Source organism: Phoxinus phoxinus (genome assembly GCF_949152265.1).
Source record: "Phoxinus phoxinus genome assembly, chromosome: 19".
Taxonomy (NCBI): domain Eukaryota; kingdom Metazoa; phylum Chordata; class Actinopteri; order Cypriniformes; family Leuciscidae; genus Phoxinus; species Phoxinus phoxinus.
The window spans coordinates 15,226,590-15,246,587 of record NC_136894.1 but is presented as its reverse complement, the minus strand read 5'-3'; the positions used below and the strand labels follow the sequence as shown (position 1 = coordinate 15,246,587).

General features: G+C 39.4%; 1 protein-coding gene across 6 annotated transcripts in view; it reads left to right on the top strand.

Moving 5' to 3' along the window:
- Positions 1-1,426: 1,426 nt before the first annotated feature.
- The window catches only part of epb41a (erythrocyte membrane protein band 4.1a), a 57,576-nt gene continuing 39,004 nt past the window's right edge, over positions 1,427-19,998 (top strand). For all 6 annotated transcript variants that reach the window (XM_079590502.1, XM_079590501.1, XM_079590498.1 and 3 more), the window contains exons 1-3: positions 1,427-1,668; positions 17,403-17,803; positions 18,727-19,476. In XM_079590502.1, coding sequence (XP_079446628.1) covers positions 17,411-17,803; positions 18,727-19,476 — 1,143 coding nt within the window. In that variant the 5' untranslated portion in view covers positions 1,427-1,668; positions 17,403-17,410. The remainder of the gene's footprint in view (positions 1,669-17,402; positions 17,804-18,726; positions 19,477-19,998) is intronic.

Sequence of the window (19,998 nt, the reverse complement as noted above, 5' to 3'; positions counted from 1 at the left end):
ACATGCACTTTTTGTTTGTGCAGGGCGGCACCATCATGCATTATTTACTAGTAGTGATGGATGATGGCTTGTTTTGAGGGCAGAGGGAACACACCCAACCCTCCAGTCATGACTATTGTGTGGTTAGACAAAATGCTGAGATTTACAATCCTACGAAGACATTATATGTCCATTAATAGCAGGAAAAACCTTATATATCTGAATGTATCTGATCTACACCAGATATATATATTTTATTTTCTGAGATTTGTGGCACTAATTCATTTAATTTCTTTTGCTTATTAAAATAAATAAAAATAAAATATTATAAACACGCACACACACACACACACGCACACACACGCACACACACACACACACACACACACACACACACACACACACACACACACACACACACACACACACACACATACACACACGCACTTTGGCCACTATGTACTTACATTAAATTACTAGGTGTGCATGGTTACACTTACAGTTTACAGTGTCTTGTTGCATGTTACATATACAGTAGTCAACATTTGAAGTGGATCAAAACCTTTCATCAAAGTTATACATGAATTTTGAACAATACCCATAGTCTTAGGGCAACTTTGATGTACTTTTTTGATCCACTTCAAATATTGACTACTTTTACTTTAGTAATTAGTTTAAATTGTGTATATTTACATGCAACTAACGCTAAACCACACCCTCAGCCCAACCCTAACAAGTAAGTAGGCTACATGTAGTTCATTAATATTACTCAGTACTTAAATGTATACTTGCACTGTAACACACCTTAAAATAAAGTGTAACCGTGCACAGTCACACTTATGTTCATGTTGTAGGCCTATTGCAAGGCATTAATATTGCCAAATGCACCAAGAGACAATACTTCAGACTTTGAACTGAAAATGTCTGTTATTGTAATAACAGCTGGCACTGACTTCTCAGGTTCTGTCAAGAAGTAGTTTAAAAATAAAATAAGTTCAATGTAAAAACATGTAGCCTGTACACAATAACTGCATTGTAGGCTATCGAATGATCGAATTGTATCAAATTTAACTGAAATGTTAGTAGGCTACAAGTTAAAGACACATAAAAGTGAGACCAAATATTTACATTTTCAGTGGAAGAACAAGTTACTTTTACTATCACAAAACAGCAGAACCTATTATGTAAGTGTCTCAGAGATTAAAATCATCCAGATGAGTCAAAAAAAAAAAAAATCACCTGAAATTTGCAACGCATTTGATATGGGAGAGAAACAGTTATAACCTAAAAGCTGATCAAATGTTGTTCCTTTTTTAGTCAGTCATGCCTAATTTGGAAACAAAGTAGCAGCTGAAATTAAACAGTTACAAAACGAATCCAGTTGATCCCGTTTCTAAGTCTCCTTGGTTACGATGCTGCTCCTGCAGCCTTAGCGCCAGGGACCGAAGCTCAGTGATCTCACATCTGATTGGCTCATGTCTACCTCTGCTCGTCTCCCATTGGTCGCTTTTACAAATACGCTTGGCTCATTGCATAGATGGACCCCCCCTTTTACTAGAATCTATACAGCGTTTTAAAAAAAGGTTGGATAATTTTGTACATGGTTTTGCTTGTGTGATATCTGTGGAAAAGAGGTTTCAGGATATTTTGTAGTGGATTACTTCTACCCGTTGATGAATTAAGGGAAAGGTAAGAGGAGAATCTTGCTGCTGGATAATGTATTGTGTGATGCTCGCGAGGACGGGAATCTGTTGACATTTTTTTTTTCACATTCGGCGCCATTTTCAGACATTCCATTCACGCGCACCTGCTCACGCACTATGATTATCAATATCAAAGCATTTTGATCGACAGCTGTCAAAAAACTACAGACGTTTTAAAGTTATAGTCGATTGATGAGCGCTCTGATTTATTGTATTGTTTCGGTGCACTGTTGGTGGGCTGTCCGTATCTCACATATGTTGGAGAGTTTAAGACACGCATGGCAAAATGTTTTCATTTTTATGCGCTTTGAATTAGTATACAACAATGTACGTCAGGAAAAGGGTTCATTTCTGTGTATTTTATGTCCGTTCGGTCGTGTCGTGTCGTGGGAAATTGTCCCGTGAGGCTGTATCAGAATAAAGCGCATGCAGGTATATTTACTGTAAACAATATTATACTACTATGTCAGTGTTTATGGTTGTGCATAACGCGGTTAGACAATTAGATAATCTATCCTCAAATTAAAAGGCGCTCAAGTTTCTTTCTTTCTTTCTTTCTTTCTTTCTTTCTTTCTTTCTTTCTTTCTTTCTTTCTTTCTTTCTTTCTTTCTAAATTTTTTTTGTTGATTGAGTCAATATTATTGATATAATATGACAGAATAAACCTGGCTGCATTACAAACATTTTTTTTTTCACAGTTTCACTTTACACAGTGCATCATCAGCTGTGTAAAAGCGGCACAGCTGATATTATGATATTTAGAGGCCCTGCTGTGTGACACTGGATCTGTCATAATAACGGTCTTGAAGTCAACAAATCATATGCTGTGACTTCTGGATACTTTGCATTGCATTTCATTCAAACCCAGAGGCCCTGTTATTTTAATAGCTACCTTCACTTTATTGTTTCTGAGGCTTTAGCCTCAGCTTGTGCCCATTCAGAAATGTTATGCAATCAAACCCCATTTATAAATTGGATGTGCTGTAAGCCTTCCCATGTATTTGTATGAAGAAGAAAAAAAAGACAGAGATGTGTAATAAAAAGCGCCTTTTCCTTTTGATTGAACAATGTTCTCTCTGATGTGATTTTCTGAACGCGCGTGTTCTTTGCATGGTCTTTGTTATTGTTCTGCCATGCAGCAAAGGCACTCAGGAATATCTGTTTATAAGTGGATGTGAAGTAGGCACAGTTAGCCTATGGTTCCTTTTAAGGTCTTTCCTGACGTGTGTTCTTGATGGCCCAACAACTTCTGCATATAATGCATTTCAGTCCAGATGGTTGTTTAGCACACCAGGGTTCATCAGGGTGTGTGTGTTTTGCGCTGCTGGTTATGCTGAATTAGACATTCTTAGCAGAATTACATTATAAGTTATTATGTGTTCATTAGCCCATGCACACCTGTAGTGTTAATAGTTGAAGTGTTATTGTTTAGGGCCCTGGGTGTTATGCTTAATAAAAGTATAGCCGATTGTTCTGCTATGCTTTCCGTTTCTCATTGATCTGGGCTGTAGATGCAACCAATGGTCTCTACGATCGAAAGCTCACAATGTTTTTGTGAAACACAGCCCTATAAGTTGCAAACAACATTTTATTCCCCTAAATCCAGTTTCTTCGAACATTTTGAGTCATTTTCTTCTCTTCTGTTATGTTTAAAAAATATATTTCAGGTTCTTTTTTTTCCTGTCTTTCTGCTCTCCGTTGTGTCTTTCTGCTTGTAGGCTATGTCTGTTTTATTCTCACTGCCTCAAGTGACCGCCCTCATCCATTTTGTGTCCATGGAGATCAGGTGCACTGTGGCGGCCTGTGCGACCATGTGGTCATTGATTGGTTTGATTGTTCTGAGTACATCCTCCTGAGCCCCAGTGTGTTACGCCTCCCGTAAAGCCACTTACTTACCCTTCGGTGGTCCCAAGAGGAACCTCTCAATCTTGTTAATTTGGTCACATTTGGTCTGTCTATCTAGCCTGGCTCCGCCCTCCTACGTACTTCCGCTTAATTAAAATTTTCCTTCAGTACGTCATTTGGGTTTGCGGTATATTCGCGGGTTTTCTCCGGCCAATTTTTACCGGTTAAATCAGCAAACAGAGGGAGTGGCTGAGAACGTTGAGGTTGTGCGCTAGTTTGAGTTGTAGTTCAGTAATGGCGGTGGAGAAAGATGCAAGTGAAGCCATTCGGTCCGTTATGGCAACACTGCCCGAATATCCAGAAGTTGAGAGGAAGGAAAACCATGCTGTTTTCGTACCTTTAAATGGAAATGCGGTGCTGCTCCCCACCCCATTTTCCAGAAGAGTGCGGAGCGGAGTCTGTACAGCTCCTGCCTCCGATACTCTGCCAAAAATTAAGACATCTGTTTGGTTTTGATTATCATATCGTGGTCACGCTCACGTGACATTGCAGTTCTTCATCATCATGAAAGTTAATTATCTGTGTGCGTTTTAAAGCCATAACAGTTTAAACTTCTGACAGTTCACATCCAAAGCACACACACAGAAAGCTGTCTGTCAGATGGCGCGTCCTGAGTATTAAACTGATTTCTCGTCGGCGCCGAGTCCGCCGGCTAACCTCGTGGGCAAGTGCGTCGACACTCGACATGTAGCGCCGTTGTGCTTCAGGGCTCGTGGACCTTTCCCGATCCCGTCCCCCCTCACTTCCCGTTTAATTACCGTCCTATCCTAATAAAAGGCAAAAATAAATCATAAAAAAAAAAAAAAAAAAAAAAAAAAAACTGATTTCTCTTACACATCTTATTGCACTTAAACAGTCAAATACACACAAGGTTATGTCAAAAACACACAAAGTTCTTGTCTGTGAACTTACACAGCAGGGAAATAAAATCTCATCTGTATATTAGATCTGTGTATTAAAGTGAAAGCAGCGTAATATACAGTACCTACTGCTGTTATATGAACCAAACAACAAAAGAAAAACTGAAAATCACTCACTTTCCTGATTAAATTACTAGTAGCTTTAATAAGAATACATTTCTTACTTGAATGCTACTGTTAAATGATCTGGCGAGGAGATAAACTTGGCGGACTGTACAACTCACTAAGGGGAGGAGTTAAGCTAATAGGGCAGATTGTCACCAGTTGTGGGCGGGGCTTAGAGTAGGGGGAAATCTGGAACCGCTTGTTCGGAGAGACTGTTTATGATTTATGGGGATTATAAAAAAGGACTGGGTGGATTTTTACCATTTAGAGGCTGGTTGTTTACACACACTGTGGACACACATGTGTTCAAACACCTTAAAAGTGAATTTTGCATAATAGGTCCCCTGTAAGAAAATGTGAGTGGTGCTGCTTACCGGTAGGCTACTTATACAAAACTCAAAATGCTAGGTTGTTGGTTGTGAGGGTGTTGCTAGGTTGTTTTTAAAATGCCCTGCATGGTTCCTCCTGGTTACATAGGTTATGTACATAGGTTGCTGGTTATTATAAGTACATGCGCAATTATAATCAGTCTGCAGCGGGTTTTGTGTAGTAATGTAGAGCTACAGTCTTCATGTCAAAGTATTCACCTTATTCAGCTTAAGAACAGGCCATTGTAACTTGATTGTATCTCAGTCTCACCTGCTTCCATTTATTTTAAGTTTATTTTAGTTGTCTGTTATGCTGCTTTTACTGCATTTTGTTATTATTCCTATTCTCTGCCTATGGCGGCAAATTAATCGGAAGTGTCCACACAATCACAATCCTTTTTAAAATATATTTATTAAACATTTAAATATTTATAAAATATAAATATATTTGTATTTTCCAAAATATATTAATATTTAGCATTTACCTAAAATGTATTTTATGGTTGGAAATGCATTTGAATTGAAATATTTGAATATTTTAAATATATCCTCCTTATGCAGCACTGTTTACTACATGCATTATTAGCATATTTTAAATGTATTTTGGCCTGAAATAAATGACTGTAAGGGTCTACAGCCCTTTAAAGTATTTACAGCTCTTTCTTTCAGATCAATCACGCAGACACATTAGCCTATCTAGGTTTGTAAGTTTGACTTTATTTTATTTGTGCTGAAGCATTTATATGACATTTTAAAAAGACAAATTATTTAGTTTGTTCGACTGAAACCTAAAGTGTATGTAAATGTATTTAGGAAGTCAGCCTCCTAATAGCTTACTTACAGTCTCAGCATATTTAGCCTAAACGTAAAAAACAACCTTAAGCTTTAATTGGGCAAAAGATGATAGCCTATAGCCTACTGTCTCCATGTTTCTAATTTCTATAGCAATGTAAATCGGGTTTGCTCAGGCTAGAGTTTTCTGGGTCATTCACAGCTGGCTTCTGTCCTTGAGCCCAGGGTGAACAAAAACCGGGTATCTAAAGATGGAGACCAACACGACAGTGAGAGCAAGAATAACTGACAGTGAGATCCAGATGCTTGCTCCCCCTACATTAGGAGAGAGAGAGAGAGAGAGAGAGAGAGAGAGAGAGAGAGAGAGAGAGAGAGAGAGAGAGAGAGAGAGAGAGAGAGAGAGAGACAGAGAGACAGAGAGACAGAGAGAGAGATATTCTCTCTAATCCTGCACAGGACCCCGATTAATTTTAAAGCTGCTTTCCAGTCTTAAGCTCACTTTCTGCATCCAGTTACAAAAGCGCACCACACTTAGGCTTTCTACTACACTGTTTACTCTGTCTTTCAATTGTTTATTGGTCACTGTAGCCCCAAAGTGCCTCTGTTAGTGTGCCACCAGTGGTAGGTATATGAATAAAGAAAAGGCAATTATGAGATGATGCCTCCTGAGGAATACATTTTTGTTGCGTAATCTGATCTAGAGCCAAAATTGTTTGCATGGGCATTTTAAAAGAATAGTTCCTCTAAAATTTTAAATTATGCTCAGTTCACCCTCATGTCATTGCCAACCTCAAAGAAAGAAATGTCTAAACTTGTATTCTTTTTTCTTCATTGGTAAACAAAATCAGATGTTTTGGAGAATGTTCACATTGTTTTTTTCCACATAATGAAAGTGGATGGGGGCTGGAGTTGTCAAGCTACAAAAAAAGCAAAACTTTTTCACAATAATAATAATAATCTTAAGTCATACAATAGCTTTGCATTATTACACATATCATACAGTATAGCCTACCGTTACTGTGATATAGGCCTATGGTAAAAATACTCGTCTGTATTTTTGATTTTGGTCTTTAAACTCACCTCTGAACTGAAAGCGGCAGTTTTGTGCCACTGCAGGTGTGAATTGTGTGTATAAATGTAATGTCACACAGAGCTGTACATCTGCCTCTTGTGAGGTTCGCACTTCCCATTTTTATGCCCACTCAGCAGCTCCTGACCCTGCCAGCCAATCAAAAAAGCAGAATTCCAGTGCTGAAGCTGTTATTGCTGGGGATTTAACCTGAGATTTCCAGCACTCATCATATTCTCTCAGTCTCACACTCCCTTTCACAACAAGGACGATAATTATAATGAGAGTCAAAAATGATAGATTTTTTATTTCAATGAAATGAATGTACTATATTTTAGTTTAATAGTGTTTCTCATTTAATATTTTGTATTTTAGTATTAAAGTATTTAATAGTATTTTATGGTACTAAATTATATTTATGCTGTATTTATAATCCATTTATAAAAATTTAGAGCCTAGGGCCTATAGCCTATCTGAAAATACATTTTCCAACTTAAACTGTCGTATTTCATCACAGGAAAAATATATGTAGGCCTATATATTTTTTAGAATTCCTCAAATATGTGAAACCCCTTGTTCTGCTATTTTAACCTGTAATAAATATGTCATAAACACACGTTTAGGTTCAGCTTAAAAGCTGTGTCATAGGCTAGCATACATTTAGGAACACACACAGTTATCTAATGACAGTTGAGTGTTGCACAAAGTGCTGTGGTTTTATTAGACAGTCCCCCGGTTGCATTTTACTACTATTTGAGCAAATGCAGACAGAGTGACAAATCATTCATGAACGGCCATCACTAATACTCGCTGCCTCTTCATGTGATTTCGCTTTTCTGCATTGGTCGTCGAGCAATTTCTTCTACGCACAGATTAAAAGGTTATGGCACAATAAATTACTCGTTTTATTACTACCGCCACAGGAAAAACTGCACATTGCACCCAGTTTCAAAAAATAGTTTGGTTCGATACGATTCCAAATTTAGGGGGGCAGAGGGGGGGGGGGGGGGGCAAGCTTGTTGACATGTGGGCAACTACTTATTATTGACACACAGCATCAGTCAGCTGGCTTGAGTATGTTCACAAACTGAATATACATTTCTATAAAAATGTTAAAATGTTTGTTTTTGAAAGACAGATCTGTGTTTGCTGAAATGTTTCCAAATTAGATCTCCAAATAAAAGTGAGTAAAGTCTAGAAGTTTAATGTTGTTCTTTTTTAATTAATTACAGTGATGCTACACTATTGCATATCCACACATACTGTAGTTGGTGATTATTGAAACTTGTTATTGCTTTGTCAATCATCAGTGATAGGCGATACAGACTGATTATTCTGCCAATATTTGGCAGTTTTGAGATTATTGACATTGATCGAAAACTGTAACTGTGCTTAGTTGATTACTGTAACTCTAATGTGATAGTTATTGAAAATATATCAACTATCATCAAAAGGTTGAATAATATTGAGGTATATTTTATTTTAGCTAGAGCCCAACCCTTTCCTCTTCCAGAAAAGAGCAGCCCTAGCGTGAAGATAAAGATGTACAGATAAACAGTCATGATGTGTCAAATGAAATCTGATATTTGGTGCTTTTGAGAGTGATGATGATGAGGATTGCTTTGAGTCAATAAGTGTGTGTATTCCTCTAGGCTAGAGGTTGTCGGTCAGGTCAGAGGCGAAGGGTCTCGCATATGTCCACTTTTCACAGTCTCTGAGAGGCCAAAACACCCCACACACCATCTGTCACCGCTGCACCATCTGATGTGTGTGTGTGTGTGTGTGTGTGTGTGTGTGTGTGTGTGTGTGTGTGTGTGTGTGTGAAAGATAAGGATGATGGCCGCAGATGTGGTGTGGATGTTAGTGTTTCCTTCTGCATTTTGGTGTAGAAACTTTTTGTTTTTCAGTTAGAAATTGCTAGTAAATTTAAGAAATAATTACAAAGAAACAGCAAATAGCACATTGAATTAAACATGACATCTGTATTTATAGAAAGACTCAAATATAATACTCTAAAAATCTTTATTTAACAACTTTAATAACTTTCTTTTACAGTGTGGGATCTGAGTGCAGTGATCTGTAATACACTGCAAGTGTTGCAGTGAGATATAATTGAATGTGTGTGTGTGTGTGTGTGTGTTTCTGCACTTGATGTATAAGAGGATGATGGTGTGTGTGTGTGTGTGTGTGTGTGTGTGTGTGTCTGTGTGTTTAGGTGAAGTGTAAAGGGATGATGTTGTGCGTGGGCAGGCCTGTGTTGATTTTAAGGATGATGTTATGATGTGTGTGGATAATTTAGAGAGCTGTAATTAGATAAAGTTGTGTGTGTCCAATAGCAATAATAGGATAGAAGTGTGTTTTGGTTCACATGCTGCTCAGTGCTCACATGTGTATTTTTAAGAGTTATAAGTTATGTTATTTGCATGAGAGAGCTGTGTTGTGGTGATGGATGGCAGATGCAGCAGGAAGATGGATAAGTGTGTGTGTGTGTGTGTGTGTGTGCATTATGGGGAAAAAATGCCCTAATTTTTTGGTCCCCATGAGGAAAACAGCTTATAAGTAATACAGAATGATGCTTTTTGAAAATTGAAAAGTCTTCTGTGAGGGGGAAGTCTTCTGGTTAAGGGATATAATATACAATTTGTACAGTATAAATAAACATCATTATGGAAAGTCCCCATAAAACGTGAAAACCCAACGTGTGTGTATGTGTGTGTGTGTGTGTGTGTGTGTGTGTGTGTGTGTGTGTGCGTGTGAGAGAGGGGGGGGAGGGGGAGAGAATGTTAAAGAATGGATTAGTGTCAGTGCAGTGGTGTTAGTGGCCAAAGGAACCAAACAAAAGAGCTACGGAGAGAGAGAGAGAGAGAGAGAGAGAGAGAGAGAGAGAGAGAGAGAGAGAGTTTGTATAATGGACTATTATTAACATTAATTATTTGATAAAACATTTATTTAAATATGTTAAATATTTATATTATTATATATTTTATTATAATAAAAAACTGTGGAGTGGAGTATAGTTAGTATATTTAATACTTTTAGGCTATTTACGTATTAAATTTGAATTAAAATACGAAAATATTTATTTGTAAAAATAATTTTTTACTAGTAACATGTAGCCTATTTATTTATTTTGGTCATTCATTCTTCATTAATATATTTTATTTATTATTACATACCACATTATGTCTACCGATACCTTATTTGAACTTTGGCTTTTCTTTTCCTGATTGTTGATTTATTTTATTTTTTTCATTCACTCCTGATAAACTCAGCGTTGGTGTTGTCGTCTGATGTTCAGTGAGGGTTCAGGACTTCAGCGTGTCTAATGCGTCTCTGTCTCAGTTCAGTGTGTTTGTTTCTGTCATTGTTGTCTCAGTAAATCTATGCCGTCACGCCCACGGCCCCTCCTTCCTCCACCCCGCACATTAATAGCGGCCGTACAAAAGCATTGTAACACAAATGCATGAAGACAGGCTTCATATTGGCGGTGAACAGGATATTAGGGGTGTGACAGGGCCTGTAGAAAGGATGACGTTGATTTGGGGGAGATATTGGACGGCCTGCGGGAAAACGAGCAGTGTGTGTTTGTTTGCTGTTATGTCACTGGAAGCTTCCAGACATCCACACACCCTGCTCACCTGTTCCTTCAGGCCATGAAAATGAGATGGCTTCTGTAGAATTATACCTCTTTCCACGGACACAGCGCGGAATACAAGACAGTATAGGTCGTAAAATGGGCTCTGCACCTGCTGGTCTCAAATCAGGAACTGACGCAAAATAAAACTAGATCACTACCATCATTATTAACTAAGTTATTTACACTGCAAGCACCCGATGTGGAGCGTTGCAACACACATTCAACTGACAGACACCCTATTGCTATTAGCCCTATTATACCCCTATTATACCCACCATATTATAATTAGTTACACACAGGCTGCAACCGAATTCTCATACTTCCCTATAGTAGGCAAAAATACATAAAACAGTAGAATAGTGCCCGTATGACCTACCACTTCCGGTGAGATTCTGAAATGCATATCCAATGGACACTTTCGAGGAATTGGTCACATAACTTTGGTAGGTCACATAACAATGTTGACATGATGAATGTTGTAGGCCTATAGAGAATACATTCACACATTCAACATAGCATAGAACATAGCCTACTTTTTAACAGTCATACTTATTTAAAAGAAGTAGGCCTACCTAGAATGTGTGTGATTTCGTTTTTTGTTTTGTTTATTGATTTACATAACACTTTATACAACACAGATTGTTTCAAAGCAGCATCACATTAATAAACAAGAAAATAACAGTGTTAATGTTGTAAAATGCATAAATTAAGTTTATTTTTTGCTGTAAAGCAGCTCTACAGAAAACATTTCATAATTCAGCTAAATTTAGTTCAGGGTTTAAATTCAGTTCAGTAACTGTCAATGTTGCAAAGTTCATCAATCATGAAATATGTTCAATTCAGCTGTAAGCAGCTCTACAGAAGACAATAGTGTCAGTATTCAGCTCAAGTCAGTTCAATGTTGATTTAATTCAGTTCAATAAGTGTCGGTGTTTTAAAGTGTCATTATCCAGCTCAATTCAGTTCAAATTTTGTTCTCACCCGATAGTGTCAGTGCAGTTAAATTGATACTACTGAATATTAACTGGTCAAAAATATGTTTTCAAAACTCGTAAACACATAATCAGGTTTGTTTGTGGGCAGGTTGCTGTACTCTGTGTGTCATCATTTGGCCCCCAGGTCAGTGGAAACGTGGGTCGGTTCTAAAGGAGTTTCGCAGATCCCCTAGCAGAGCACTAAGTGTGTGCATTTTGCTGTAGGGTCATTATCCATCTATACTTGGACAGATTTGAGGAGGGAAGATTTGTGAGAATCTTTGTTTGGAATTCACTGTAAGACATGTATTTTTTTTGTATTTGTTTTGCTTGCATTTGTGCAGCTGGATGGTTCAGTAGTTTAGCAGCTGGTGGGTGTCTGTAGTTTAGTTGTTGATGGCTTTAAGTAGGCTAGATAAAATGAGAAGTTCAGAAGTTCACTTCCTGTTTGGGTTCATTTCAGGATGGGAGGTGTAACAGTTTGCATTTGGCAATCAGACACCTGCACTCTCTTAATAGGGAGTATTTCATTGTGTAGTCAGAATGAATGTTTCTCAAGTGAAGAGACTGAAGGAACACACAAAAACATGTAGTTTTTTCATAGAACCTGACCCTCACAAACCTCAAAACCTGATTCACACACATTTAGTTCCTTGACTTTATTTTTATGTTGATTTCTTGAGAATAAAGTACCAGTAAATGAAATCTGCTGTAAAAGAGAGGTTAAATGCATCTTATTGCCAGATTAGTTTATTAAATACTCAGACAAACACACACAGCTATTCTGCATGAATGGGACTGTCTCCTTAAGTCCACTGTGCTTGCTGTCTGTCCTCTAGAGACAGCTTGTGGTTGAACTTGAACCCTCATAATGAGGCTTTGTAATTATTTTGCTAATGAATGGGAAAGAATGAGGACTGAATGGCAGACCTGTGTGTGTGAATGTGTGTGGACAAAATGATTCAATAGGAAGCTATTTGAGTGCCTGTGCTCTATTAATTGTTATCACTATTAAAGTCAGCAAAACTAAAATAAAAACAGCCTTTTTTTATAATGTGGTGGAACCCAAATTTCAGACCTTATTGTAAAAAAGACCCAAATTTCAATGCAATACTACACCAGAGGGAGATTTTTTCTTCTTTTACAGGAGGGGGATAGAGAACAAAGAAGAGAGATGCATGGTCCGGGCAGAGGATGGAATGGATTATGTTGAGTTGGGAATTGGTGAGAGGAATAACATCCTCGAGTCGTGTTTAAGGTTTCTTATGCTGAGCACTCAGGCAGTTTAGTCTGAAACTTAATGGGACAGCAGTACAGTGAAAGTGCTTGTTTGGTGAGATCATGTCTTTTTTTAGACTCAGCAATTCTCCTTTGATGTAACTCAGGTGCAGCTGGTTTCCAGCAGCCATTTGACCAGCTTGTTGTGGTTGTCCAGGTCTAAGCTGTACGTGCACAGAGGTCACAGGCAGCAGCACAATATAGGCCTATACTCTGAGATCTTTGAATAATATTACCGTTGTTACATTGTGTTCAGCTGCACACCGATTACATTAAGCTCAAGTATAGTTTTGGCCGTCCGTTTTCCGTGACGATCCGCGCACTGTCTGCATGAAGTAATATTCGTCATCAGGAGGGTCCGCGAACGTCCACGCACACTGTCTGCTGCATGCAGTCTGATTTTTGTCAGAGATGGTCTTATTATTGGAAGAGATACGAGGGTCCGTGGCTCTCCCATTGGAAAAAGCACAACAACTAACTTGTATCACGTGTGTCTTGATAGATAACCAATCACATTACAGCCTTGACAAGTTGTTGTCATTGAATTTCATTCAGAGTTGTGCGGTTGTTTCCGGATACCACATAAATGAATGAAGCCAGAGCCCGTCTACGGAGAGCCTGGCCACTCCCTATTAAGTCCTATTGTACCGAATTTTGGTTGTAGTTCCACCAGAGTTCCAATGGGTGCGATCGCCCGAGTGCAAAATGAATGGGAGTCTATGGAGCTAGACGGCTAAAATTTGTCTGGCATCGTGACCGCGCATACAACAATGCATGTGCGAGTGACCATAGCGCTTTGAAAACAAAATCCACTAGATAGATAGTGTGCAAGCGCCGAACACGTCTTTCCGCACTCATGGCCAAAGGAGTATACAAGGCTTCCGCGCTCAACTGTGAAAACCAAAGTGAAAAGCGAGTGTGTATTCAAAAGCTAATCCCCCCCCCCCCCCCCCCCCCCCGCAAAATTTTGCAGGCAAATAAGGTACATTCGCCTTTGGCTAAGCCACGCCCTAGAATGTAGATTGACCAATCACAGCGCAGCCAAGAACGAGCTCCCACAGAGGGTCCGACAGTTTTTCACAGCGCTCCATTGACTTCAACGCAGGAGGCTCATATTTTTGGTCTCGGCAGGCTATTACGTCGTCGTTTTATAAAAAATATGGTTAAACGTTGTGCCTGGGGCATTTGTAACACAGATACGCGTTTCCCAGAGAGGTTGGAGGGGGTGTCCGTTTTTTCCCCTTCCCAAAACCGAAGTTAAATACTGACAAGTGTCGTCTTTGGATTAAACTGTGTGGACGTCCTCAGTCAGCAAAACCCCTCAAGATCAACAAGCTCACCTTTGCTCTAAGATACATTTACCTTTTAACCTTACTGTGTGTGAAGTTAACTAGTTAGACAGTTTTATGCTGTTTAGGTTATGATTTCGGTTCTCTGCCCTTATTGTTGATACGCTAGCACACGCTGCTAATAAATACAACTTTATACTCGCGTAGTCCGTTTGCTTTGTAAATAATAACGATTATAGAAGTGAATAGAGACCTACCCAGCTTTGTATGAACAGTGTTTCTCCTGATATTGTTAGTCACAGTCTCCGTCTCCATTAGGATATGCGGTGGTTCATTTTTTGACTGTGACCGTTATGCTTTTGCCTGTATTTGGATGCCTTGTTGCTGCTTGCGTTTCACCGTATGTCTTGAATAAAGCCTTCAAACGCATACTGCAGACACTTTTGCCTACTTCTATCGGACACTTTATTTGCTGCTTTATAAAAGTTTGATAAAATTCCAGCAGGAAGAGCCGTCACAGCATAAGCCATGTTGATACCAAACCAGAGCCCAGATGAAGTTGTCGGAGGTAGCAACAGTAACTAAGGGGGGCGGGGCTTAGCCAAAGGTGAATTGTCATTAGAATTTTACTGATATGAAGCACTCCACACATAAGTCACTTTCAAACCAAGTAGCTTTCTGTTGGTCATTGTTGTAAATTTTCTTGACCAACTTGAACCTGATGCAAAATCTCCATTGGGAAGTCTTTTGTCCTCACGTAAAATTCCCAATCTCATGGGTTCTATTGAAATGACTGACTGATGACACTGCATCATTTGTTAAAGTGGTGTTGAAGAACATTTCACCAGAGAACTGGGAAACATGTTGTGTGACATGACATTTGACATGAGTGAACGTGAGTGGCGCAATGCACCAAACACAGCTAAACCCATTATAATCAGTGATATTGTCTACACTGAACGTGGTGCAGGATGGCGAGTGGACAATAAACTGATGCCCCTTCTATTTCTGACGTATTCCATGTACTTGTGCAGCTTCTGACAATAGCGCAACTTCTGAACGTTTTGACATGTTCAGACAGCCTCAAACTGTTGTGGTGTGGTGCGGCACGGAACAAATTCAAAGAGTGTAAGCGTTGAGCTCCCAATTAATAAATAAAGAGGATAGTTCACCCAAATATGAAAATCCTTTCACCATTTACTCACCCGCAAGTTGTTTCCAAACCTGTATGAATTTATTTCTTCTTCTGAACATACATATGATATTTTGAAGAATGTCGGTAACCAAACAGTTCATGGGCCCCATTGACTTCCATAGTATTTTTCCCCCCCAATACTGTGATGTCACCTTAGTAAATCCGCTGTTGTCTTGGCAACCCAGGTCAAGCTTCATCAGGTTTTGTAACAGCTTCCTTAGACCATCACCCATAATGTTTTAGTGTGTAAATCTTCTGTGATGTCATTAGGTCTGGGGTTTGCTGGCTCACGTAACACCTTGGATGTCTAAAGTGGTTCATGTGCGCTCATTGGATTAGATTTAACACTGAAAGTGTGATCTTGTCATAATTGGATATGGCTTCACTGATTAGGCCTATTTCAAAATAGACCGATGCATTCTAAAAGAGCACATAAGATTTACTTCGTCATGTGTTGGCTGTGTACAAGTGTGTGAAAGAGTGTGAGAGGTCCATTCAGTTGTGTGGCAGTTCTTAGCTCGTCTTTCACAGAATCTCTCTTCCACCCATGAGTGAAAAAATCGATTCACTTCAGGGATTATGATTCTTCCTTGAACGATTCTGCTTAATTCACAACTATTTTGAATCAAATTTATGTTTTTTATTCTAAAAAAAGTATTAAAGTTTAGTTTATTACGTTAATTTTAAAAAAAAATAATTTAATAGGATAGTTCACCCAAAGATGAAAAGTCTCATAATAATCTCCCCATTTACTTAGTTTTTTTCGTCTGTGCATTACAAAACAAGACATTCTAGACATGCAATTACAATGAATGAGGACTGAAGCTTTTAGGCTCGCTTCACCATAACACAGAACACCATAAAGTATCATAATAGTTGTCCATACTGAACGCTCCTCGTCCATTTTACAGTTTTAGTTAAATGATAGCTTTGTTGGTTTGAAAGAACATTCCATAATGTAAATTATCCACTGATATTCTTTCTGTCCAGTGGATTATTAACCACCTTGACTCAATTATTGAATCAGTTCTCATGAACATATCATTTAATAATCCGATGATCTGATTCTTTGAATTGCTCATTAATCGGATTCGGACATCAATACATCTCTGATGAACTGTCATGAACATGCCAAGGAAAGAACCTGATTTACCATGTGGGCAATTGGGCACATGGCCAGGTGGCACCATGTCCTGAAGAGTGTACAATTGTGGCCACGATTTGGCCATCTGAGACAAATTTAACAAATCCTAAAAGATTCCTCTGATCTTAGGCCAATAGCTGTAGTCTTTGATTGCTAGTTTGACATGTTGACAGACAGCTGGTTAATTAATGACCCTTGAGATCAAATTTGACCTCCAATGAAATTCTGCCAGTGTCAGAAGTTTTGAGGTACAGTCCTGCAGTGTGAGTTCTCTTACAACAACCATCAAAACCAATAGGAGCACAGAACCTGATGATGCAATTAGTGCAACAACAACAGACTACCACTCGTTCCATACACATAGTCTTCATTTTTTCCCACATTTTTCTTTTTGTTTGTTAGCTACCATTTCAATCCCGCATGTTGCAGCTCACCGTCACAGAACGGGTCACGGATTGATGATGTAAAACTACGGACGAGCCTTCTGTTTTTAATGAATGACGTTAAAGACAACTGAGATCCCACAGTGTGACATGTCTTACTGCGTGGACCATGTTTGTACTGTCTGACAAGCAACAATCGTAAAGGACTAAGACTAGGCTATTGAAAATTGTACAGTGTGCACCCGGCTTTAGAAATGCTTAGAATGTATTGACCAAAAATGTAACAATGATTTTATAGTATTGTGTTTGCACATTCCTCATCATTAAAAATATCCTCCTTTTCCACAATTAGTGTGGTTTTAGTGTATAAGGGCACTGAGCTTTGCCATTTCTCTGATCTGGGACAGCCTTGCACATTTACTTCCTGTCACGTGTAGGAAGGTAAGCGCAAGGTATTGGGACTGGCCCATACTGTGAAAATCCACTGGAAATAGTACATGAAATAGTATGCTATAACATCCGGACACTTTTAAAATTTTCACTCTCCAATCTTAATCTCATTATATTTAAGATGAATATTATTTGAATTTGTATGCAGTCAGCAATTATAAAATGCTATAAATTCGATACGTAACTTTAACTGAAAGTTTTCTTCCTCCAGTGACTGCCATGACGACAGACGAGGCGGAGAGCGTTCAGAAGAAACAGGTGGTTGAGCAGCAGCAGGAAGAAGAGGACCCCACTGCACAGGAGCCAGGCCCTACTGATACAGCTCAGGATACTCCCTCCGGCACCTCGGCGCCCCCTGGGGGCTCGGAGGAGGAACAGCAGCTAAAGCCGCGACAGCGCACCTCCGCTGGCCGTGGCCTCTCCCGCCTCTTCTCCTCCTTCCTGAAGCGCCGTTCACAGTGCTCCGAGGGCGAGGGGGTGGAGACGGAGAGGGCCAGAGAGAAGGATAACCAGGAAGAACCCAAAGCTCCTATAGCGGACCCCGAGCCAGAACTGCGTATAGAGGGCGATGTTGCTCTAGACCAGCACTCAATTAGCAGTGGTGAAAACCAGGTGAGAAAAAAGAATATATTGCTTTTGTGAAGAAATAGCCATTATTTTATGAATGCTGCCTATCTGTCATTTTCAACATGTTTGCCATTAACATTCTATGGTCTTAAGTTAACAAACAGTGATGCCTAATCCTGGCTTAATCTAAGACCTGTCTGTGAAACCAGTTCTTTCTAAGATTTTCTAAGACTCTCTCTAAGATTTTTTAAGCAAAAAGTATGAGTAACACGTATCCTACTGGTATGTGGGATTAACAACATGTCAGATATGACCTCAGGATGACAACTGGATGTTCAAACTGTTCGCATGTAGAAAGGGATGTCTGTCCAAAGGCTAACTGGACTGTGGAGCTTCACACATCTGACATTCACACGTTTGTGTTAAGGTCAAAGGTCGCATGTTAAAACCTTCTCTGTGCAGCTCTCATCGGTTCCGGCAGCACTAAAAGCTTTCTGAGAGGCTGTTCATACTGAACAGGCACTGCTAACTGCTGTCAACATGCCTCAGCTTTTTCCTCTCCGCTAGCTTTTTATTATTTATTCTGCTCTCTTTTCGCTTGAATAGAGACATTAAACCACGTGTTATGGTTGCAAAGATTTTACAGTTAAAGTCACAATGCTTTAAGTAGCTTTATCGGCTATATGTATCACTTGTTGGATGTTGAGATTTGGGATTTGCTTGCACACAAAAGTAGAAAAAAGGGCTTTTAGTTTCGGTTTGTTTACACACAAAAAACTGTTCCTGGAAAACAAGTTTGTTTATGGTTTAAAATGTTGGACCAGTTTCTTAAAGGGAGGTTCAATTCCATCTGTGGAACTGAAAGAAACTGAAATAATAATTTTGTATGAAACCCTGGGTCTAGACATTGTTGATTGTGTATTATCTAAGCTTTGGTTTTTAACACATTTAATTCTGTCTTTCTACAGCAAATCGTAGCAGATCAGAAGGAAGACGCCGAGCTGGAGTCAGGCAAAGGAGAAAAGGGGGAGAAGGGGGAGAAAAAGGAGAAGAAGGTCAAGAAGGAAAAGGAGAAGAAGGAGAAAGCAGACAAGGAGAAGCCAGAGAAGAAGGAGAAGCCAGATAAGAAGGAGAAGCAGGAGAAGAAGGAAAAGCTGGAGAAGGAGAAGCTAGAGAAGGAGAAGCTAGAGAAAGAGAAGCTAGAGAAGGAGAAGCTAGAGAAGGAGAAGCAAGAGAAAGAGAAGAAGGAGAAGCTAGAGAAAGAGAAGCTAGAGAAAGAGAAGCTAGAGAAGGAGAAGCTAGAGAAGAAGGAGAAGCTAGAGAAGAAGGAGAAGAAGGAGAAGCTAGAGAAGAAGAAGGCGGAGAAGAAAGAGAAAGCAGAGAAGAAAGAGAAGGAGAAAAAAGAGAAGGAGAAGAAAAATGAGGACAAGGCCAAAGGAGAGGAGGGAGAGAAAGACAAGGAGTGTGAGAAGGAAAAAGAGAAAGTAGAGGAAGAGCCAAAGCCGGAAGATGCAGGTGCGGCAGAAACAGAACTAATAGAGGAAGGAGAAAAAGAGGAAGAGAAAGAGGAGGAGGAAGAGGAGGAGGAGAACGCAGTGGAGGAGGAAGAGGAAGAGGAGGAGGAGGAGGGGAAGAAGCAGAAAGCATCTCGCCGCCCCAGGATCATGCACTGCAAAGTCAAGTTGCTGGATGATACCCTCTTTGAGTGTGAACTGGAAGTAAGCGACATACACACACGAAGTACACAACCGCCGCTTTTGTTGCTTATCGAGTGCGTGTATCATTGTCTAGTCCCGGGAGAGTGACTCTGAAACTCAAGCATTGCTCAAGGGCTTTTACTTCCTTTGCTAATTGACTCTCAGACTACCAAGAGACTGTTTCTGCTGATGTGACACTTTGGCCTGCTTTTGTTGCCATCGTACTGTGTGGCTCTTAAAAACCGACTGAGCTGACTCGATGTCTACCGAGAAAGCATTCTAAGCGAAACAGAACATCCTTATTAAAAGCAACTTGACCTGCAAGTCTCGCTTTACATCCACAGCTATTTCTGACGTTAGCATGTAGCGAGCTAAGCTAACAATTCGATTTCATGACCCACACAAGAGTCTATCAGAATCGATCCTTATTTTTAATGTTGTAACTTGAATGTGTCGAGTCTTCAGGTCTCAAGCCCTTCCAGTTATTTTAGATGTAACAAAAATGTGTTATGCTGCTTAATATAGTTAACTGTTATCATATTA